The 23,737-nt window shown below is 50.3% G+C and overlaps 1 protein-coding gene across 5 annotated transcripts in view; it reads right to left on the bottom strand.

Moving 5' to 3' along the window:
• The window catches only part of LOC100187718 (B-cell CLL/lymphoma 11-like protein), a 104,554-nt gene that overhangs the window by 3,821 nt on the left and 76,996 nt on the right, over positions 1 to 23,737 (bottom strand). For 2 of the 5 annotated variants that reach the window (XM_031933500.2, XM_031933502.1), the window contains one exon: positions 2,978 to 3,466. In XM_031933500.2, coding sequence (XP_031789360.1) covers positions 2,978 to 3,466 — 489 coding nt within the window. The other 3 variants (NM_001134390.1, XM_032602167.1, XM_032602151.1) reach the window with 3 other exon arrangements.

Below are 23,737 nucleotides of genomic sequence, written 5' to 3'. Positions count from 1 at the left end.
ATGGATTCTCGCCCTTCGCCCGAGGGTCCGGTGGACGAGGCTCGTGTTGCAAACCGCAGAACTGATTTCCATAGATAGCTCTATACACACTACGCGCTGATGTATTCTCATGAAGTCCGAGAAGAGAGAGAGAGAGAGAGAGAGAGAGAGATAAGGGAGACTTATACGCGTGGTGAGCAATAACAAGAGGCGAGGCTCGTCGTTTTCGCGGTGGTAGTAGTGACCACTTTTCTGCCGAAATTGCCCGTGTCTCGCTCAAATCGCTCGGAATCGTCTATGCAGTCGCTCTCCATTGTCTACTCCTGGTCATCCTCTCCGGCAACCCTTTCACGGGGCATTTCACGCGAAGAACGATCTCGAGATACAACTGCGCTGTATACGCCAGCTCTAACGCTTTAATTGACAAAGGGGCGGATTTTTTTTTCACCAGCCTAGTGTCGCACACGGCCGTTTCTTTCCGCGAGCTGTAGTGAGTGAGAGAGAGAGAGAGAGAGAGAGAGAGAGGAAAACTTAATATGCGAACATAAAACAGCGTGGAGGGAAGAGCGGAGGATCACAAACGAGAGCCGGCGCGCGTCGTTGCTCGACAATATTAAAATATCGATTGGCCGATGTATGCGACGTATGCACTTTGTGCGTCGCAAGGGTTGCTGCAGCGGCGAAGGGCTGCTGCATTCGACTATATTATTATACACACGCGTGCGGATGTTTTGCCTCTCGGAAATTCTTCGCCGTCTACGCTCGCACGCGCGCCTCGTATCGTTCTCATGGTCGCCTCGCGTTGCACAAAGCCTTTCGAGCTTGTGGTCAGTGCGCGGATTGGTCAAGTCGCGCTTAAAGATACGACGCGTATATAGGTATATCCTTTGTGTGTCGCGCGTAGACCGCAACACACTTTCTGCCGCGGAGTCGTAAAACCTATAGCTATATGCCCGCATACACGCAGTGCGTTATAAAGATCGATTTTACAATGTGTAATCTCGTCGCTTAGAATCGCTTCCCAAGAATTGTATCGAGAGAAAAAAAAAGCGCGCAGAAAGATAAACAAAAAAGCCTCTTTAAAGCGCGACAAAAGTGAGTCTCGCTCTCTTTTTCTCTCTCTCTCGAATGTGGGCGTGAAAGAGTGTAGAGCTCGGCGCGTTGTTTTGAGTTTAGCCGTGGCCAATTCGCAAGCAATTTCACTACGCCGCGGGCTGTGCGCCTCTTCTCTTTTCTCGAGGTTCTTTACACCGCGCTGGCGGGAAATAGAAAAGCCAAGTGGCCGCCTCTATACACACAGATACACATACACGAGCAGTCGGGCCAAGGATAACTTTGAGAGAGCTGGATTAATATTCCAGAGACGAATCTGACAGATCGGAAAATCCTGCGTATGGGCCAGCTGGGAGAGACACTTTTCGGGAGATGTCGCGGAGAGAGATTTTAATTTTATTCAATACACAGCGCGGCGAGTGTCTCGAATTCGCCCTTTTTACCGAGGCCTCCCTTTTCTTCCTTTTATCCGCTGCAGTCTCGAGCGTGTGCGTTTAACGATATTATCACTACTCGCTCGCGGAGATCTCGGGAAGGAGATACAGCTCGCCCAAAGTGTGTGAAATCTAATATTTCCTCCGAAATAGCCCATAACACAATATACATATATATAATCGAATCTATTATCCTTCCGATCTTTCTAAAATTTACGCTTAAAGCAACGGTCGCGTCCTCTGCAGCGAAAAAAAAAATCCCCCGTAAATATACGTCACGCGCGTGCGCGGCACACGACGACTAGCGCACGTACCTGTGCGAGTATAATATCGTTTCCTGTCTTGTCTCCATACACACGCGTATGAGGGGAGTATGAGAGACTGGGCTCGTGTGTACCACGTGGCCAAACAATGGGACGATTCTAATTGGGACGCGGCCACGGGAGAAAAAACTGGACACAAAAACGCGCAGCCGCGCGCTGATGTGTCTCTCCGCTGAAGGGTTAAATCCGGTGCACGAGCGTCGAGGGGATCTATCTCGGACACGGCTGTACACGCGCGCACCTATGCACGCGTGCGCGCTTAAAGTTTTAAGTAGCCGAGCGTTTCAACGCCCTCGTTACCTATTCCTTCTTCGTTTACGAGCTTCGTGGCTTTGATTAATCGTTCGTCGCGCTGCTATAAATAATTCTTATACACACGAGAGAAAAAAAAGGAACGTATGTACGTAGGCTTTAAAATCGCAGCGCGGTGATATCGATGTCCAAGGTCGATCGGCCAAATGTCGCGTCCCACGAGAGAGCGAAAAAAATAAATCGGCGACACTCGAAACTACACAGGGCAGCGGACAATGCACCCCAGTAACGCGGCGCGCTTTAAATTCAAAAATCGAATTTTACCCCTCCCCTGCAGTCGCGCACGCAGGGGCGACTCGTTGTTCGGCTCCGTTCGAGCAGATATCGTCGCCCAGTAGACCTGACGCTCTGATGCTCTAAGTGCAGCGCTTTAAACTCTTTTCTCTCTCTCCCCTCCTGGATTTATATAGGTGTAGGCGAGGAAAAAAACACGGCGATATCCTCGAGGAAAAAACTGGGTCAACGGCTTTGTTTGTCGGGGAGAAATTTAGAATAAATCTCGCATAGAGACACACGTCGCGGCGACAGCGGCGTTGGAAATCGCGAGATTCCTCGGATCGATATCGCCTCCCCCGCCGCCTACTCTTCTTCTTTTCCGATGCGCCGCGCGGTGAAAAGGGAAAGTCGTCCCCTTTCGCCGGCGCTGCAGAGCAGCGCACAGAGGCCTTTATATAGATATATACAGAGAGAAGAGCGACGACGGCGGACTGCGCGCGAGGCAATTACGCGAAGCAAGTGCGCTCGATCGATAGCCGTATATTTAAGCCCACAGAAGCGCGACTTTCAACGGGATACCTGCGGTCACGGCGCGCGCAGAGAAATTCAAAGCCGATCATTGGATCATTGGGTTCTACGGCACCGTACAGGATAACTCACCGGTGCTGACGGTGTTGGACTCGGCGTCGACGGACTCGGTCTTGGGCTTCTTGGCGATCTCGTCGATGCCGTCGTCGAGGAGGCCGTCTACCGTCCTCCTCTTGGGCGTCGAGCTGGCGCTCGCCCTGAGCTCGATGGGACTGACGGCCTCGTTAGCTCCGGAACTGGTACTACTACTACCCTGTGGCGTGGGTGGGCTCTCGACGCGGCCCGACCTCTTGATTATCGGGGCCGATATGCTCGGCACCGAGTTTAGCTTCTCGCTCGGACTCGTCTCGGAGCCGATGCTGCTCTTGATGGCCAGGGCGTCCTCGGGGTCCGAGTCCTCCGGTGCCGCTGTTGCCGATGGGCTCTGGCATCCGGGTAAGTTGCTACGGCAATGGTTCACCTTGTGCTCGATGAAGCGCACTATCTCGCCCAGCGGGTAGGAGACCCGACAGCCGCCGCACATCACTATGTCCGGCGAGGCTGTGCTCTGGGACGTCTCCGCTGGAATCAGAGAAGCGAATTGGTTTTTGTATAGTATATATACAGCTTTACGAATATAAATATGGATGAGAGTTTGAGGGGAGGATTTATACATCTCGGGAATTTAATAGCGCACTCGAAAGAGAGAGAGAGAGAGAGAGAGAGAGAGAGAGAGAGAGAGAGAGAGAGAGAGAGAGCCTAGTGCCGAGTCTTATAATTCAGTCTGGTGCCGCAGCCGCGCTGCGAGGTCAGCCGCAGACGTAACAATTCACTTTTAGGGCTCCTTCAGGAAAGTCTTTCTGGCACGCCGAGCAACACTTACTCACACACACGTATACACACGTGAGGAGGGGGAATTAACATAGAGATTGGCACGAGTTCGCGCATCGATCTCATCGCCAAGGAGAAAAAAGTAAATAACAAGAAATTTTCATATACGTTACAATAACGATAAAAGTATCAATCGGGGCGGAGCTCGCGCTTGACCAGTGGCGATCGCGCAGACGCCGCGAGGCGCCTGGCCACACCTTTCACGTGTATGGCTTTCTTTCCTTTAAAAAATCTCTCTCTCTCTCTCTTACTCGCTCGCGTGCGCGTATGTGCTGCATGTCGCGCCGAAGGAGGGGAATCGCGACGGCGGGGTTGGAAGGAGGCGGGAAAGGAGGGAAAAGATGAAGGAAGGGTCGCACCCCATTCGAGGTGTAGGATTTTTTTTTTACCGAAAATCTGCTAGATCGCAGCAGCAACGACGACGACGTCTTCTTCTTGAAAAGTCGAGCGAACGGATTTATAAAGTGTATATATGGCGGGGGAACACTTTCGCTGGCGCGAGCGCGGCAGAAATTAAAATATCGAGCGCCGCCACGGAAAGAGAGAGTTAAAGCTGTGCCGAGGGAAAGTTGGAGGAGGCGCGGAGACGACGATGAAGAAGACCCACATTCAAGAGGAGCTCTTTTGCTCTTGACTGTTACGGAAGTGTGTGTGTGTGTGTATACGGCTGTAATAATTGTTGTATTGTACTAGCAATCGATGTGTGTTAATAAAAAAACTCGCAGAACCGCCGTAACTCAGCTTGGGGTGTAGAGGAGGGAAAAAATCGAGCAAGAAAAAGGTAGCTGAATGCGCGAGAGCAAGAGCGGAGTATAGAGTCCGTTATGCGCCTACGATTGAAAAGCGCTCGGTTAGAAACTCGAGAGACGCCGGCGTAGTTGTAGCGACAATGGGCTTTTGTTTTTTCGGGGGCAGATGTTGCCGGCCGCGCGCGAAATTCGGTCCAGCGAGCTTGATGTGTATTTTTTTTTTTTTTTTTTTTTTATCAACTTCTGCGACGACCACGATAATGCCTTATTCGTCATTAGTGGGAAATATATAGACACACGGCATTCCGAGAGTGTACAGAAGTGTGCGAGTGTAGTGGCAGAGGGAATATAAGTCGGTAAAAATACAATATTGCAGCCTCCTCCGCCGGATCGAGCATAAGTTGGATTGCTTACAAATTGGCCCATACATCCGTAATGCCTCGATCTCGAGCGTGTCTATCTATATCTGTATACGTCTCGGGCATTCCGCTCCCTCTCTTGCATTGTCTCTCTCTCTCTCTCTCCCTCTCTTTCTCTCATATCCATGCGCACGCAATAAACGCAATCAAAGCTAGTAGTCCCGCGCGATGATTCGAGTGGCCCAGAGAGAGGCAAGATATAACCAATATACTTATGCATATTGATATCTCTCTCTCTCTCTGCGCCTGTAAGTTATGTGTACCTCCATAATATAACACATCCCTCCCTCTGTGTGTAACTTTGTTTGCGGCTATATTTGCACGGGAATATCGGGCGACTAATGAGCCGGGAATCAATCGGATGTTAATTACCCGGAATACGTCGTATGGTATAATCAATCGAAGAAGCTCTGCTCTCGGTGTATGCACTGTACGCGTGCGTTAATTTTCACTACGATAATACAGAAATCGCATCTTCAGGAAAGAAATCCTCGACTCGTCGCGGGGACGTATAGTATATATGTAATGCGATTTGCGCGGCTCGTCGGGAAAAAGTTGTCGCATCGAGACACACTCGCACACGCGCGCATAAGAAACGAGCAAAGTTTACCGTTCGCTCTTGCTCTATATACACTATAGATATATGTATTATACAGTGGGAGAGAGCGAAGGCACGTATGCCGCATCGCCGGATACATAGCCCGCGGCGGTGTCCTTGTTAGGACATCCGTCCTGTCAAAACGTCCAGAGGACACATCGAAACAATTGAATTACGATCATCCCCAGGCGTCTCTCTCTCCGAAACCAATAATTCCATTATCCATTAGTATTGAGTTTCTCTCTCTCTCTCTCTCTCTCTCTCTCTCTCTCGCGAGCAAGTTCCGCGGCACACACACACACACACACCTATCCATATATAACACGTAAACGAGGATTACACTACGCTGCAGCGCAGGAAAAAGGAGCCGCACGCGCTGCAATGTACTATTCATGCGGACGGGAGTCTTATCTCTCTATTGGAGGGTAATTTCGCCGATTGTTTGAATCGTTACCCGTTAGCAGCGCCATTACTCCTCGAAGTATGTGAGTGTGTACGTATATCACGACGACGACACTAGCAGCTCGATCATCGGCTCGATAATATATTGTACAATTCGACGGATACTTTCCGTTGCGGCGTCGCTAATATGGCGAAGCTTGCACATGTATCACCGAACGCGCGACGGTAAGAAGGGGCCACTGGCGTGGTCCATGCTCGGATGCAGACTGGATATGAAGCCAGCCCGAGCAGGACCCCGACAGGATATCAAAAGAATAGAAAGGACCCCGCGCGAGCGTACATACGTATGTACGCTTCTCGGTAGTGGGGATGATTCTATAAGGGAGAGAGAGAGAGAGAGCCGAACGTTCCTCCTTTCCTCTCCTCTCGTCGCTCATCTTTTTTCTCCAACCCCCTTCGCCGTACGGGACCTACGACGGCTCGGTTTTTTTCGATTAACCCGTACCTGGACACAAAGGATGCGGCCGTTTTTTCTCCAACGTTGCAGCGGCCCGGTAACGTCGAGAGAAAAAAAGCGCGACGGTTCGGGGAAAAAAGAGACCGTTGACCCTCTCTCTCTCTCTAGCTACCCGGTATTACCGCGGCGCGTCTCGCGTGTCTCCGGATCGATCTTATCGATTCGCAGCAATAAAGATGATTTATCGGCTTTTAAGCGGCTTTTACGTATTGTGCCTTCCTCGAGCGTATAGAGAACACACGAGTAGCGCACCGCGATTTCCCGATCGGTCCCCAAGGCGCACCGACGCGACCACGAAGCTACCGCAGCGGAATAATCATCCTCGAGAGGCGATAAAAAGGCGCGCGCGGAAAACGAGATGAATAAAAGATGCGCGAAGAAAACGGTACCAAAGAATATCCTCAGCTCTCCCACGGTTAAGTTGATTAGGGTAGATTCGCCCGTAGATAGAGGCCGAGAGAAGGTGCGCGCGTATACACGCATTGTCCGGCGGGAAAAGGATAGGTCCCATTCTCTCTGGCCTTTGCTTCGAGCGGAAAACGGGTGAAATCGGGGTGACCAGCGAGAGACAGCGAGTTTAGAGAGAAAAAGCCGAGACGGCATAGAAAAGGCCCCAGAAAAACACAGTCCACACATTCGCCGCAGTGGCTGCCGGTAGTAGTTATGAAAAATATGAAATCTCGTTCTCACGGCGAGCTCTGAATAGAGAGAGAGAGAGAGAGAGAGAGAGAGGCTCCTGCGTATCGTGGGAGGATCTCGGCCGGGCCTTTTGTGCCTTGCAGCGCTCCGCAGTCCGCCGCCGGCTCACACATACATATAACGCGCTCTTCGTCGCAGCTCTCTTTGGACGATGTCCATTGTGAGAGAGCGTAGGCGACGGCCAAACAGGTCCCTTTGGGCTTGACCTGTCCCCTTTTGCTCTCCACACACACACACACAGGCTCATTCAGAAATGCCGATGCTTATGGCTGTATAAGAACCCTTTTCTCCGTTTTTTTCGATCAAAATAAATCATGTGGGGACATTGCACGGATACAGTTATACACGCTTTTCAGCTGCCCCGCTGTTTCCGGGATCTCTCTCTCTCTCTCTCTCTCTCTCTCTCTCTCTCTCTCTCTATGGCTTTTCTCGCATTTTCGCATTCTTCCATGATCGACCGGGCCGATTTTCTCATGATTTTCTCTCGCCGGAAAAAGGCTTAGACCTACTGCGTTTTCCCCGTACTGCACAGGTGCGAAAGAAAGATCGTCATATCAAAAGCGCGCTTCGAAATCACGGCTCCGCGAGCTAACTGAAAAGAAGCTGACCGCGAAAGGCCAATTAAAATCTGACCGGGACAAAACTGTCCCGGCACGTCACAATATATCGCTTTTTCGACGAGGCTACGCGAGTTACGTGGATAAAAGCGCCGGACCCATACAAATCCCGCGGCTTTTGTACTGTCCGGCGCTGCTGCGTCGCGTACACGCACAGGATTGCCTAATTAGAAACTTCTCTCGCTCGGCGTGTGCGACGAGAGCAGCTCGTTACATTATTCATCCCCCGCGTGCGAAACTGCGGCAAAACGCAAACTTTTGCGCGAGTGCCGAATCGTGTTCCGCGGCGGAGTGAGAGAGCGACAGAGAGTTTTCGCTCTCTGTGTTTAGGAGGACTTTTCTATGCTCTAACGAGCAACGGTGACGCGTTCGTACGAAGGAATCCATCGCTTCATAAATCGCGACATTCCCCTTCGCGCGTACACGCATACCTTTCTCTTTTCCAATGATGTCACTCGTCCCCATACTCGCATAATATCGACCCAGTTTTCGAACAATAATCGCAGGCAAGCCCCTCCCCCCTGAACGGTAGCCTTCCCCACTCGGCGATTGTTAATTAATTTGTCACAAAACTCACCCGCGGCGCTATTATCCAAGGTCCGACCAATCGCCGCCGCTCACTCTCTTACCTCTTGAGAAATGGCCGCTGCCGTCTATATAGCTGCGGCAAAAAATGGTGAAACGCGGAGGCGACAGGACGTGATAAGCAAGGATTACGCTCTCGGACTCGAAAGTGCGAACGGTCTACGCTTTAAAGCAGATATCCTGCGCGAAAGAGAATCGGCTTCCGTTTTCCGCTCTTGCGACGCGTATATACACATAAACGCTCGACCGAGCGCGACAAAGAGGCCGATTTGTGCCTTTTCTTCGATGCGACCAGCTTCGAAATTCAAGCGTCTGCGAGAAGCGCGCGCGGGGCGAACGAACTGCTATGGGTTAAACATCCTCTGTACACACACACACACACGCTAGTGCGTGAAGCGTCAAGGCCGGCATTGTATACGGTTCCTCTCGTACTTTTTTTTTAATTACGCACTTCCGCCAGCGCGTACGTTCCCATAGCGTTTCTCCGCCGGCTAAGGTCGCGGAGAAAATTTTTCCTGGAGAGTCGCGCGAATTAGTATTTTTAGACACGCGTGTGTGTGTGTGTGTCCGGGAAAAGAGAGAATAATGAGCTGCAGACACTGTTTACACACGCTGCGGTCAATTGGAAATTCGTAGACGTGAAAAAAAAAAAAAAGATAGAAGGAGGAGTGCGGAAGACAGGGGCTATACAATAAGGCGCATCGCAGTGAGAAGCACCTGAGAAAGTGACCCTTGGTCAGGTAGCCGAAGGAAGAGAGGAAGGTGAATGGGGGGCGACAAAGCGTATAATGCGAGCAGATTATTGGCCTGAAAGGTGCTACAAGCGCAGTGTGTTCGCACCTCGGAGGGTCGTCTCTCTGCCGCCGGACAATGGCCGAGGGAAACCGAGACTGCAAACAACGATAAATTTCCCTCTCTCTCTCTCTTCGCTGCCGCACAGGATATACGCGGCTACTCGGCCTATTACGCAGGGGGATGACCCTTCGGCGCAAGCGATGAATGTAATAAGAGAAAAAACGCACGAGCGCAGGAAGATGAGATAAACACGCGAGTCGGCCTTTTAAGAGGCCATTTGAATACGATGGGGAGAGAGAGAAGCGTGCGCGGGTATTGTTTCTGCACGCGCTTCTTCTTTTCTCTCGTTTTTTAGTACAAGCACACATACAGGCGGGGTGAATTAGCGGAGGGAGTGAGGGCGCGTATACGGATAAATTAATAAATCACGTTTATCGCAGAGAGAGAGGCAATCTCGGCGGTTTATCAAGGAGCGTAGTAGTTTCATTATCGAGGGCCGAATCATCGTCGAAAAGTCCAATCTCCAAGAGAGAGAGAGAGAGAGAGAGAGGGAGAGAGCCATTCCAGCGTAGTTTTGCGCGAATTTAACCCCTTTTTAACGGGCCGCCGACGAGCAGTTCCAATAATCCCAGGTTGCAGTAGTCGACGACGACGACGACACAGTGTATAGCGCGTTTATATCTATAGTAAGAGAGAGAGAGAGAGAGAGAGAGAGAGAGAGAGAGAGAGAGAGAGAGAGAGAGAGAGAGAGAGAGAGATACAAGAGAGCGAACCTGACGACAGTCGTATTTCAGGGGAAATTGCCCGACGGCAGATTGGATGGACGATATACAGCCTCCGGTACAGCGTCGGCAGTAGCGAGAAATTGGTGCACGAAGCACACACATATACATCGGCGGTCATCTATACTACTCGCGAAAAACAAAAGAGACGACGAGTATTACGCTGCTGTGTATAGCCGTTATGGCTGCGGGGACAGGGCCGTTTCGATTTATCGGTGCTGTGTACGTATATATACGCGGATGGAGATAAGGAACTTTTCGTATATATACATCTGGAAAAGGCTAATTGGTAACGAATAAACACAAGAGCGCTGCGTTTCTGTCGCACCTCGAGCGCGAGAATCATCCGAGAGAACGGCTGTAAATCATACGAGTCTCTCTCTCTCTCTCTCGTTTAAAGCCAGCTAACGCGAACTCATAAATTATTGATGAATTATCAAAGACGAACTTTCTCGGCCCATGAATTATTGAAAACGAACGCGCGCACGGCTCATTGTTACGTTCTCACCCCGTTAGAATGCTTATAACGCGTGCGCTCGATTCGAGATGAAAAAATCGTCGAAAACCAGCGAGTCATCGAGTTTATCGGTTTTCTCACCGTTTCGAACGTTATATTCACGCGGTTATAATAACAACAAAGTAAAAATCTCTCGCGAAAGCTCGCGCAAAAATTTTTGAAGGTCGCGCCGCCGCTGCTGAATTATCGCTTAGAGGAAAACAGAAAGTCGTCGGCGGGAGTATAGGCGCAATAAAACGAGAGAGAGAGAGAGAATGTAAAAAAAATCGTCAGCGACGTCGTCGTCGTCGTGCTACTTTCCTTATCGCGCTCGCTCGTGTGCGTGTGTGTGAGTGTGTCTACAGTTGCGCGCGAAAATCCGCGACTACGGCAGCACCCGCATGATCCACCTACTGCATTTCGAGCTGATAACCTCTTGCCTTCGCGCGTGTGTATAGCCTCTGCTGTTATTTTTTTCTCTCTGATGTTTGCAGATGCGTTACACAACGATTCGCGCGTATATAGGCCTCCTCCGAGGGATTCGACTATTTTTATTGGGACGCGTTAACATTATAGCGAACTTCCTTGCGATTACGAATACGATAACGCTATCGCATCGATTCCGAATAAAAAAATCATCACGTAGCAATCCGCGCACCACAAACAGCCCGTAATTCAGTAGCGCGCGTCAACGCATCGTCGGCCGCGCGGCGCAGAACATTCGTATCGTGGCGCCACCTCGTCTCCCCTTTCGGAAGCGCTACGAGCATCTCTCTTGCGGGGCATTTAATATAATCGTCGCGGCGTTAAGCTGCCTCACGCGACTATACACATACATACACCTCTCGTTGCCGCTGCACTACTTCCGTGCCACTTCCGAAACGTCGCTGCGCGTGAAATCCTCGCGTCTTTTTCCCAAGCCGTGTTTACACGACTATGGAGTGTATAATAGACACAGAGAGTCGGCAATTAGAGCTGTGCGAAAATCGGCCGCGATTTTCCTGCGCTCCTCCTTTCTTTGCTCCCGACGACGACTACGGGATAATGATCTATGGGCGAGCTTTTCCGCGTTCCGTCGCGGGAATTCAATGCGCGCGAGCGGCTTGTTTTTCTTTCGCCAGAGAGTCGCGTGTCGAGAGAGAGAGAGCGCGATGAGACTAATTATTTTTCTCTTCTCGAGCGAACTGCTTCTTAATGTTTAATGGATGGGAGTTAGGGAGCTGTATAGCCGTGATTATTAGCCGCACTTTTTTCTTCCCTGTGTTCAGAGATAAATTCTCCGAAGAGTCACGGGTCCGTCGATTAAAAATCAACACAGCCGTCAAGTGCGCGGCTCGTGTCCGTTTTTTTGTCCGCTGCAAAGACACCTCTCGCACTTTACTTTCATTTTTTTTTTTTGCCCTCCCGACTCTACGGTCCGTCGGTGCGTACACTACCTGGGCGCGTGTCTCGATTAAAAGGGTTCTCCTCTCCGCGGCACGCGACTACAGTCTAATCTGAGGAATGAAATCGCGCTTTTTTCGACACTCGGCTCTACAGTCTACTGCATCGGATACATTATCGTACACACACACACACACACACAAACGTCGTACAAAAGCTCGCCGGAGGATCCGACGGCTCGCTTCAAAGACACAATGTTTAACGGACGCTGAGAGAGGGCGAAGCATATGCCGCGCACGTGCCGGCCAGAGTTAGAGAGGGACTGCAGAGAGACACTCTTGTTTGCTAAATAAGAGCCGCGAGAGAGAGAGAGAGAGAGAGAGAGAGAGAGAGCACACCTCGAGACGGCACTTTTCAGAGGAGCGAGATCGGCCTCGTATATTTCGTTCTTTTTTTTTCTGTTTGGAGAGACGGAATCGGTGCTAAGATAACAGAGGAGCAGTCTCTTCTTTTCTTCCCGGTGCAATAAGCACTGTGTAATATTCTATTGACCGATCACCGCGAGAGAGCGTACACGTATATGAGGAGTATAACAACGTCTTATCAGCGCGTCTTATCGATTCACTGCCGAAAAACACGTACACGCAGGAATTCTACATTCCAGGTATATACGCACGCAGGAAGCGAAGCCTCGTCACTCGTATCACAAAAGCAGCGAAGAAGAGGAAGAGGAGGCCTTGCCGGGGTATCTTTTCGCGGCGGCGTCATCGCGCGAACTAAAGAATATCGCAGTTGTAATTAAGAAAAGCGCGGCAGCCGCGAGAGAAGAGGAAGGAACGGAAGAAGAAAAGAGGTGAGGGGGTTGCCCCGGCAGTACGGGGGTGGAAAAGTCGGCTCTGAAAAACGCTCGCGCATGACAATGCCGTCTCTCTCTCTCTCTCTCTCTCTCTCTCTCCCTCCCTCTCGTGCAGCAGTTTCAAGGTGGGGGCGTCTAGGGGGGCTAATTAAAAATTCTCTGGCATATCGGCCAAGACGCTGCCTGCCGGCTTCTTATGCACACGCGCGTCACACGCTTATCAGCTATATATATATATATATATACATATATATATATATTCTAAGCTTTTCTCCTCGTGCGTCTCCACGGGCAAACAGCTCGATTTACAATCGCGATTGTGTGCTGCGTGGGTGATAAGTGGCATCGCGAATCGGCTTACCTTGGGCGATTCTAACAGCTGGCATTTTGATCCTCATGATGACTGCTTCGCTTTTTCCTCCTTGATCGTCGTGTCTGTGTGTGTGTGTGTATTACAGATGTGCCCTGCACGCTCCGATGATTTTCGCGAGAACTCACACTTGAGCGAAGGGAAAAACCAAAGGGAAAAGGAGGGTAACGTCCGCGCGAGGTAAAGTCACTTCCTCTCACCCCCTTCTCCGTTTCATTCTATATATCGTTTCACTTATTTTTCGGTGCAAAGTTCGGCTGCTGCTGCTCTCTTGTTATCACACAACACGCGAGCGAGGATATGAGGCTCCGATCGTCAACTGCTACTGCTGCTGGCTGCTGCTGCTGCTGCTGCTGCTGCTTTCGACCTCATGGCTGTGCCGGCGCACGGCTTACCGGCGCTTGATGCACTGTTTCTCTCGGAAAACTAAAAAAAGGAGGCGAACGGAGATTCGAAAAAAAAAAAAATAAATATCACACTCTCTTCCGTTCAGTATCTCTCCCTCACGTGCGTTGCGTCTTCTTCCTCTTCATCGGCACGCTCTTTCGTGGCGAACTAGCGCGAAAATTCGAATATCGAGAGAAGCACACAGAGTGATAGAGTATACGGCAGACCGGCGTGTAAGTACGCGCGGGCGGTCGTGGCTCGCGGCTGAGAGAGAGAGAGAAAGAGCTCGGTCCAGCATGGGCCGTATCTCTGAGTGGACTGTGGCCGGACGCGGGCGCGCGGCGGCTGCTAACCCGGCGCCGTTCGTCGGGACCTGGTCTCGGGGCAGCACTGTGTACGCCAGCGAGCGGTGGCGGCGGCTCGACTCTCCTACTCGCTCTGCGCTGCTCGCGTGTGTTGAGCCGCCGCCGTTCGGTCGGCTTCGGAGCGCTTCGGACGGGCAGAGAGAGGGAGCCAGCGTGTAGAGACGTACGTACCGGACAGCCTGGCGCAGGCGCTCGCTCTCTCTCTATCTCTCTCTCTCTCTCTCTCTCTCTCGCTCGCTCGCTCGCTCTGGGGTGGTTTTCACCCTACAGTCGAGGGTAGTGGGGGTAGTCGCGTCTCTGTCTGGCGCGCAGACGCCCGGTCCATGTGCTCTCCCTCCAGAGCCGAAGGAGAGCACACGAGAAGAGAGAGAGAGAGAGAGAGAGAGATAGCTCCCGCGCATCGGACGCCCGTAGGAGGGGATGTTACTGCTGGCAAGTAGGGGAGGAGAGGAGTCACGCCGGCGGTCAGTGCGCGCGCGGACTCGATGAATCTTTGATAAATTCTATTATACGGACCGGCTGACTCTTGGGACGTGCACCGCGCGCTTTTTCCAGAGATGCGGTCGGATGAATAGGTAAAGTGGATTATTCGCCGGAAATGGGAATGGCGGTGTTATAGTGTGTGTGTGTGTGTGTAGTTGGGAATATCTCGTCGCGTTTGTATAACGAAGCGCTGATTCACCTTGCGCGATTTCGTAATTCGTCGCGAGCCCCGATAAGAGCGATTTTTGGTACGAAGCGAGCAACAATGCCGAGAGAATATACGAAACAGCTGCTCGAAAGGTGGCCTATTTTTAACTCGCGCGTAACGAGCGTATTTGTACACACTCAGTCGCGCCCTGTAATTTCCACGTGATTTTCTCGCTGACCGCTGAGTTTTCTCACAGGCCCTATCGAAGACGCCCTTGAAAATCAGGCCGTCTGGTACGTGTCTCCAGACCGGACCTCTGCCTAATATCTCCGACACCAAAACTCTCTGGAAATTTCTGACTTTCGGGTAGGTTACTCTGCACCACTCGAGATCAAGGGTTCGTTCGTTCATCTACGAGACACCTCGAGTGCGTCCCTGCGGTTATACGAAAAAGCGTCGTCGGCTCTCGAAAGGAAAAAATCGAGCCGTATAATTAACAATTAATCACACGTGGTAAACATATACTCGCCGCCCAATTTCCTCCTCGGCTTACTCCGCGCTCTCGTATATATAACGCAATTACACAACGTGTCCCGCTAGATAATAATATTTGCTCTTTGCAATACGCTGTTTTATACTCGCACACAAGCGGGCATCGTTATACTCTCCAGCTGTAAAAAAGCTGGCGACTCTACCGCGCGCACAAGAGAGAGAGAGAGAGAGAGAGAATAAACAGATTTATCTTGAAAAAACAGGCGCGCTTACGTCCAACGACGCCGACGAGAGCTCGCTCATCCGAAATGTGGAATATTTTTACGGAGCGCGATGATGACGAGGGACATTGTAATGCGGGCTCTTTCGTCGCGCGCGCGAGCAACTGATTAAACATATTGGTCAGCGGGTCGTCGTCGCGCGTTTTGAGGCGAAAAAAAAAGAAGAAGCTCGCGTGCGCTGTTATACATGGAAGAGAAATATTTTTCGAACGATAAAGCCGAGAGCGAGGTTTAAAAAATCGTCGGCTGAAAGAGAGCGAACTAATCGGTATTCTTTCCGCGCGACGCTCTTAAGAGTCGGCAAGTTTCCCTGCGGGACGTGTGCGGAGAAAGAGGGATTGTTTTGGCGACGGTCAGCTCGGAAATTAGAGAGTTCTTGAAAGCTTCTCTCTCTTTCTCTCTCTCTCTCTCTCTCAACGAGGGGGATGTATAAATTATTGAGCGTCTCTCGTCGCCGCAAAGTTACGAGAGAAATTTACAAGAGAGAAAACACATACGTGTTTGACAGTGTTCCGTTAGACGAGGCAAAAAACAATCGGCATAGAGGCGACGATTCGGTTAACGAAACCGCGCGATATGCATCTGTTCCCCGCTGCATCTTCACTTTCCAGTCGGAAAAAGAGCGGCGGCGCCACGAGAAAGCGCATCAGGATTAAGAGCAGATTCGTATCTCCGCCGGAGAATATCGCCGCAGCCGCGCACGAGAGTCACGAGCGCCGCTAATTTCAGACAGAAGCGCGGCGGCTCAGCCGTTATGTGTAGAGAAAGAGAGAGAGAGAGAGAGAGAGAGAGAGAAAGAGCGGGCGATCGTCCAAAGGGTGAAAAAAGAAAAAGAAGCCGGGTGACGACGACGATAGCCTCCGAGAGAGAGAGACGCATATCCTGTTGGGTTTTAAAGCTTATTTTTACACGGGGCAAAAAAGATTCTTGCTTCTCTCTGTCTGGCGCACACATGTGCGCTGCAGCGGCGACGGCGTCGCGACGTCCAGCGCTCGCGACGACGACTATACTCTCACTCTCGCGGCCAAGCGTGAAGCGTACGCCCCTCTCGCTGCTCCCGATATTTACGACGGTTTTTTTCTAAATTTACCTCTTTCTTGGGGGATTTTTCGGCTGAGCTTTCGTTCTCTCGTCATTAAATCGCTGCTTCTAAAAGCGGCTTAATTGATGCCCCCCGACATCGTACACTCGTCGTCACAAAGGATTTCGAGCTCGTAACGAGCTGTTTATTCGCGCCGGCCGATAAGGCACATCGGCGTGTAAATTCGGTAATTAGAAAAAGTGACGCTATTAATTATGCATACGCGTAAATGGAGGATTTCTCGGTAGCTCTAAATCATAGCCATAAAGTCCGCTCGCCAGTTGGCAGTAAAAGAGAGGAGGAAGAGAAAGAAGGAGAGAAGAAGAAGAAGAAGAAAAAGAGTAATACAGGCGCGTGTGCAGCGGATGATGAAAAAAGCGCGTTGGCCATCGCGCGTCCGCCGACTCTGCAGCAGTTTATACGCTGTACCAAAAATAAGTACACAAGACGCGGGGACAGAGACCCCTTGCCAAGGGTGTTTAGAATTTTGGAGCTCGAGAGCTGCAGCTTCTTTGTCGGAGAGAGAGGCGTGTGTGGGCCTGCGGAGAGAGAGAGAGAGAGAGAGAGAGAGAGAGAGAGATCTCGAGAGCTGTTGCAGGGCAAGGGTTTTACGCTGACGGATTTATATGGGCTTCTTGTGTTTTCCGTTGTATAATTTGTTTGTCAGGTGCGTCTGGAAAATTTTTCGGATCTCTCGAGATGATTAATTTTAGAGATCGTTCGATTTGAATGTGTATGATTTGTTATAACGGTGTGTGTATACAGTTCGCCGACAGTGACGCCTTCGATCCGAGGGTATACGTATACATACACTTATTTGCATATTGACACTTGGGACTCGAAAACGCTTAGTCAGGTATGCGCCGAGCACAGGTATAAGTTGCAGTTGGTCTTTTCTCTCTCTCTCTCTCTCTCTCTCTCTCTCTCTCTCTCTCTCTCTCTCCACGCAATATTCCACAGAGACCATAGTGCGTCGATACACGCGCTTTCTTAACGTCCCCGCCAAATTCCAAAACATCTGGACCAACCGCGAATTCGTCGCACTCGTATGAGAAAGTCGAAAAAAGCGAATTTCCAGAATCTCACGCGAGCGTTCGATCAGTCGCCCTCTCTAAAAAAGTCCCGCCGATAATCGCCGCCGCTTGTCACACATCCACTCACACAAGTGTATCGGATTTTTCTGGCCTCGTAAACAAAACCGTAGCTATACACTCGTCTATCTATCAAAAATCACGGGCTCGTTGATCCCCGCACGCACACACACACACACATGCACTCCACAGCCTTTTTTTCCCATGTCCATTTTTGCATAAAAAAATTCTCACCGTCATACTTTCGCACGGGCTCCCCCTTTTTCCTCCTTCCGCGTGATGCCCTTCCCTGCCACACACACACATACACGTACGTACGGAAAAGGTGCATTAACTAGCGTGCGCTCCGCGGAAAGGATGGAGAAAAAAACGCGCATTCCCCCGGGGGCACACACACACACACACGTATGACCATATAGCGTTAGGTGCATTCCTTTAATTTCTCTCTCTCTCTCTCCCTCAGAGCCTAAAAAACGATAGAGACTCACCCTTCGCTGCGAGTTTTTTTTTCGCGCGCCAGCGATCGAAGGGGGGTACGATCTCCTGCGCGCGTTCCTATACACGCACGTACGCGCGCGATGTGTATCGGAAGGAAATGCGTATCGGGTGGGGGTAGCCGTACCTATACGCGCACCGGCGGACGGATGCACCTTGTAGCCAGAGGCTGCAGAAGGGGGGGGGGGGGACGAAGGACAGGAAGGCCTTAAGGTAGTGGGGGTAGGGGCATAAAAAAGTCTTACGGTACACGGGGCGACTGCGTGTGCTGTGGCACGGATTCTCTCTCTCTCTATAGGCTATTGAGAGAGAGTTCCGAGGATAAAAAACGAAGCGGAGCTCGGGAGGCAGGGAAAAAAGTTGAATTACTGCTAGACCAAGCGCATGTGTGTGTATGTGTTTGTAGTGGCGGAGCCTTACGGGAGTGAAAAATCCTCCGAGATATTGAGGGGGATGCTGTTGCTGCTGCTGAGCTACTGACTTTTCCCCCAATTTCTCTCGTTTTTTTAAGTGAAAAAACTCGCGTGAGAACGGGACATCCTGTTTCCGCGAGACGTGAGATTTTTATTTCCGCGCTCCTTTTTTCTCCAGCTTCGCCGCGTCTATCGCGCTTTGTGATTTTTTTTTTCTGGCGGGTGTACACAGAGGAATCGTGCTCTCACGTAGAGGAGCTGCTGCTGATGATCACCTGTGGCTCTAACGGTTGACCTCGGGCTGATTATGATTTTTCGAAAATAATCTATTTCACAAAACGGCGCATAGAGACGTGGTCCACACATACACATCTGCGCGGTGCCATTCGAATAATCCAAGACGTTAAAGACTCAAGCCGTTAGTCTCTCGCGCGATGCTGATCGCACGGAGAGAAAGAGGGCTTAGAGAGAGAGAGAGAGAGAGAGAGAGAGACTCGTGTGCTGCATCTTCGTGGCGCATCTCTATATCTCGCCCCTGATGTATATGTGTGTCTGCGCGATGTCGCCGGGGCAGATGGCCGGCCAAGGGGTAAGGAAGCGCCGAAGAAGAAGAAGAGGAGGTTTTGTAAAAAGCGATTGAAAAAAAAGCCCAGCGCCCCGAGGGCTCCCTTTTTATCTTACGGTAAATGCGCTGCTGCTGCTTTCTTTCCATCCAGCACACTCTACACGTGTGTATACAGCCACACATGCGCGCGCCTCTCTCTCTCTCTCGATCGAATTTCGAGCATTCATGCAGCGTGTGCAGAGAGAGAGAGAGAGAGAGGGCCCTTTACCTCCTTAATTCTTTCTTTCTGCCCGTCTGTAAGTGCGCATTGAGAGGATCGCTCGCGATCTTGAGATTTCTAATCTCCGCTTCTTCTTCTTCTTCTTCTTCTTCTTCTTCTTCTCCGGTGTCCCCCGGACGGGATAGTGTGTATGTATGTGTACGGTCCAGGTGTGACCTCGATAATTTCACGGATCGTTATGGATCTCGTCGCCTATACTCCGCCCCCGCGCGATTTCTAAGCCTCGATAAAAACGAGACGAGAGATCGCTGCATCCTTCCGCTAGTCTGTGTCTTGTGGGATAAGAAGATGTGTATCGTGGAGGCTTTGATTGTATACTGTATACCGTTAGGCGAACGTACAGTAGCGATACGGTCCGATCGATATGTGTAATTGGAAGAAAATTTGTGTGGATGATCTTCCGAGTAAACAAATTCCTTCCGATATACTTGTATAGGTATAACACACGGAAGGAGATAGCGATCGAGGTACATTTCGAGTATTAACGGTGATGTTTGCGTCTTGGCACGTCGACAAAATGTAAATAAGCCGAGAAGAGCGAGTTCGTACAAGCATCCCTTTTCCTCTCTCTGTCTGGTGCAGGGCAGAAATAATAATTTTCCGTCACTATCTCGGGGATCTCCTTTTCGCGCGTAACTGTAAAGGATCCTATCCCGGATGACCCGCATACGCCGCGCAGGTATAGAAAAATCCAAGCGGCTAAAAAAAAAAAACGAGAAAAGGTAAGCGGCCGCTGCATCTATTGCAGTTTAGGCGCAGACCAGCTGACCATTCCTCGAGAGCGAGAGCCGTGGGAAGAGGTTACGCACTATATCCACCCTCTCTTCTTCTTCTTCTTCTCACCCTTGGCTGTTTCTTTCTAAAACCGATTCGAGCGAGATTGCTTTTAAATTGGCGCGCGAGCAAGAGGGACAGGTATAGAGGCGCATCTTCGCGTAGATGGGCTTCCGGAAATCCGTAAAATTAGAGCGGCTGTCTTAGGACCGCCTACTATACTGTATATATATATATACTTCACTTTTGTTTCCCCGGTGCATCGCCGCGGCTAATTAGCCCCAGCAACTGACTCTCTATATCCTCAGATATTTACCGACAGAAATACGCGCACGAAATTGAAAAACAAAATAATTGCGCCGACTGCAGCGAATAAAGCCGCCTTTTTTAACGTACATACACTTATACACAGCCGCGTGAAATAAGAGGACGACGATAAGAGCGTCTGGAGTCGCGAGCGCATACCGCGGCGCTGCATTTTTCAGGAGTTTAAAAATACTTGGTCTCTCCCAACTGGCCAAGGGTCAGTCACTCCTGCGTCGGCTGCTGCTGCTGCTGCTGCAGGAGCAAAAATAGCAGCACGACGCTCGCGCGAAACGGAAAAGAATCGGCGCGCGGGCACATGCACACACGCCCTCCTCGTCGCCGACTGTACGTTTATACGGCTTTCGTTAGCTCGCGAATGGCTCTTTATGTCCGGGCGGCGATGCCGCAATGTTAAAAAAACTTATGGACTGATTTAGCACTGCTATTTACTTATGAAAATTTAATAAATAAATAATCCGAATAATTCGTTTATCGTTCTAACATTTTATTCAGAGTAGATTTTTGTAGAGGAGAGGCTGCAGGCTCGTTATTAAAATTTTTATCCGTACATCTCGCTATAAATAGCCGGCGCACGAGAAAACATATTTTTGGACAGCGAGCGGAAGCACACGTGTTAAAAAAATCCTCCCTAAGGAGAGCGTGTGACAAACTCGGACGCTGAGCGAGCGATTTACGGTAATCGTCCAGACGCTTCCAGCGCATACGTATATAACAAACAAATCCAGGGCTATACACTCTGGCGCAGGTAAAGGAGGCTCGCCCGATTTCACGAAAAATCAAATCATTCGTGTAGAGCCATATTATCCACAGAGAGAGAGAGAGAGAGAGAGAGAGAGAGAGAGAGCCGAAGTCGAGAGAATAAAGCGGTGACCGGTGCAGCAGTCCGATTCTGCCCAGTCACGTACAGGAGGAGAGCAGCGTGTGGAAGACAGTGGTATACCGATCTTATACGCGCTTACGCGCGCGATTTTTCACGCTTGCGTGCCAGCGGCCGCTGTCATATTTGCCTATGATGGACGATGTCTTTGGGCGTCGGCGGCGTCGGCAATGGACAAACGGATTTGACGATGACGCGCCGGTTTTTCTATGCTTGTATATATAGGATTTTTCCGCTGCGCCTGCAACCGATGACAGGAGCTTGCGCCATATTCTCTCGCTCTCTCTCTCTCTCTCTCGTTCTGATTATGACCGCTCGGTTACCTCTCGGACGTTTCTTTTCTCGGGCATTGTGCGCCGGGCGACGACGATTTTGCGCCTCGATGAGAAAATGCATCCGAGAATCGCTCGCTGTGGGGATTTTTCGGACGACGGATGCGTTTTGTGTAATAATACTCGCCCCGCACCTTTTCACGTCGCGCGCTCAGACGCAAACTTAATCGCGTCTCTGAGGCGGATGGCGAATTTTTCGCCGAGGTGTATGAACGAAGAAAAGCTGGTATTTTTCTAGACATCAGCTGTTGCGGGTAACGACGAATGAAATCGTGGACGAAGATCGAGAGCATAATATCTCGTTAAGCTAATAATAAATATGTCGTGAACGGGCCCTAAAAAACGAACAAATCATCCGGACAAACAAGGGAGATAGAAAAGGTAAAAACGCGTTTTGAGAAATAGCCAATTTATAAGCACAAAAGGAGCAAGACAATAAAGAAAGAGATCAGCGCCAGCAGTGAGTGTCCAACGCTCGAGGCATCCGGTCCGGATGCGCAGCAGCAGCAGCTCCACATAACCCCAGGACACACAGAGACTCGCAGGCGCTGCAACGATGCCCAAACACGAAAATAGACGCCGGATCAATTTCTGGGCATCATCTCTCTTCTTCTCAGCTGGTTTTCCCTCCTTAATCTCCTCGGTGGTCGGCTGCTATACCTTTTTTTTCTCTCTCTCTCTCTCTCTCTCTCTCTCTCTGAAAGCTCATAGGAAAATACGGAACCGCAGCGCGCGAGCGATGGATTCTTCACGGTTGCCTCGCGGCTGCTAATCGTTTTACGAGTCAGGGCTGGTGTGTTGTGTGGCGCGATGCGGAAAAAGGGAATAATGCGCGTGCGGCCGGTACTGCGTGAATCTTGCGAAATTTTCGTTTACACAGCCGCGCGGCCCGTATGAAAAGTTTAATTGAATTCGCTCGCCTTCGAGGAATATAAGGAGGAGAGGAAGAAGAAGAAGAAGCTGCGCGGAAGAATGGGCGGGGGGAGAGAGAGAGAGAGAGATTAGTATCTTCTTTACGCGTCGAGACTTTATAGTTTGCTTCTGGATTCTGGGGATGGACGTTTATAATACATATACGCCGACGAGAGCCGCTTGCCTTTGTCGTATGTTTAATTTAATTGTGACATCACAATATTCGTTCATTGCTTTCTCAGAGATAAGTCTTGGGATGAGTTTTTTTTTCTCGTATGTCAGTGTTCAAATTTTGAAAGCAACAAAAATCGTTCGATCTTATAATTTCCATCAAAAAGGAAAAAATTAAAACAAATCTGAATCAATGTCAGTTCGATCACATAATGTCAATGTCAGTTACGCCGAACTCGTCGAAAAAAAAAAGAGTAGAACGACGACCTTCCGCGCGCGACAAACCTACATATTAATTTGCATAACTGCGCGAGCGTACCCCCGCGGTGGCACTATAACATAATAGCCTCCAGTAGTATGACATGGGGGCCAGATCGAATTTATCTCATTGGCCCTCACCTGTCCCGATCGCATGCGGGCTCTGCGGGGCAACTGACCATTGGCGCAGCGTCGCTTCATTATTGCGTACAGTCGACGACTCAATTTTTCGAAATGGGATCGTCCGCGCCCGTTTCAAAATCGAACACCAGAATACACAACGGTGTACATCGGGACCCGTTAAGCCTACCCATCAATATGTTAATAAAACGAGAGATTATTAATTCCATTAACTCTGACCAAGCGCACTATATACTATACAACACGGCCTCTTGTATCATCCAAATTAAGATCGCATGTGTATAACATACGCGTATACAGCGCGGAAAAAAAGGACGCGCGAGAAGAACGTCAAACTTTTCGAAGAGGCATTAGACTTGCAAATGGCCCGACGCGCAAGCCATTGTATTGTGTCGCGGCCGCGAGAGAAAGACACACACACACACATACTGTGTATTATACACTCGGGAGGGGGGATAGGCCCGCTGTGTGCGCCGCGGAAAGATCGAGCGACGAAGAGCTCCTACGCAAAATAATTGCAAACCCATTACTTTCTCCGCTCGAGGTATGCCGCTCGCTCGCAAAAATGACTGTCGGCGCTCCTAGGAGAGAATATTATAGTCTCGCGCCGACGAGCGCCGAGCGAGAGAGCAAAAATCTCCTCCGAGTGTTGTAATCGGCGAGAGAGCGAGTGCTACGGCGATGACGTTCGGGGAAAGAGCACACACAGTGTGTGTGTGTGTGCGTGTATCTGTCGTCCTGAATCTCGCGTTGTTTAACATAATTTTTGCGGGGATTTTTTTTTTTTTTTTTGCTCGCGAAGATCCAAATCGAAGAAGGGA

Source organism: Nasonia vitripennis, chromosome 1 (genome assembly GCF_009193385.2).
Source record: "Nasonia vitripennis strain AsymCx chromosome 1, Nvit_psr_1.1, whole genome shotgun sequence".
NCBI classification, from domain to species: domain Eukaryota; kingdom Metazoa; phylum Arthropoda; class Insecta; order Hymenoptera; family Pteromalidae; genus Nasonia; species Nasonia vitripennis.
This window is presented reverse-complemented; position numbering and strand designations above follow the sequence as displayed.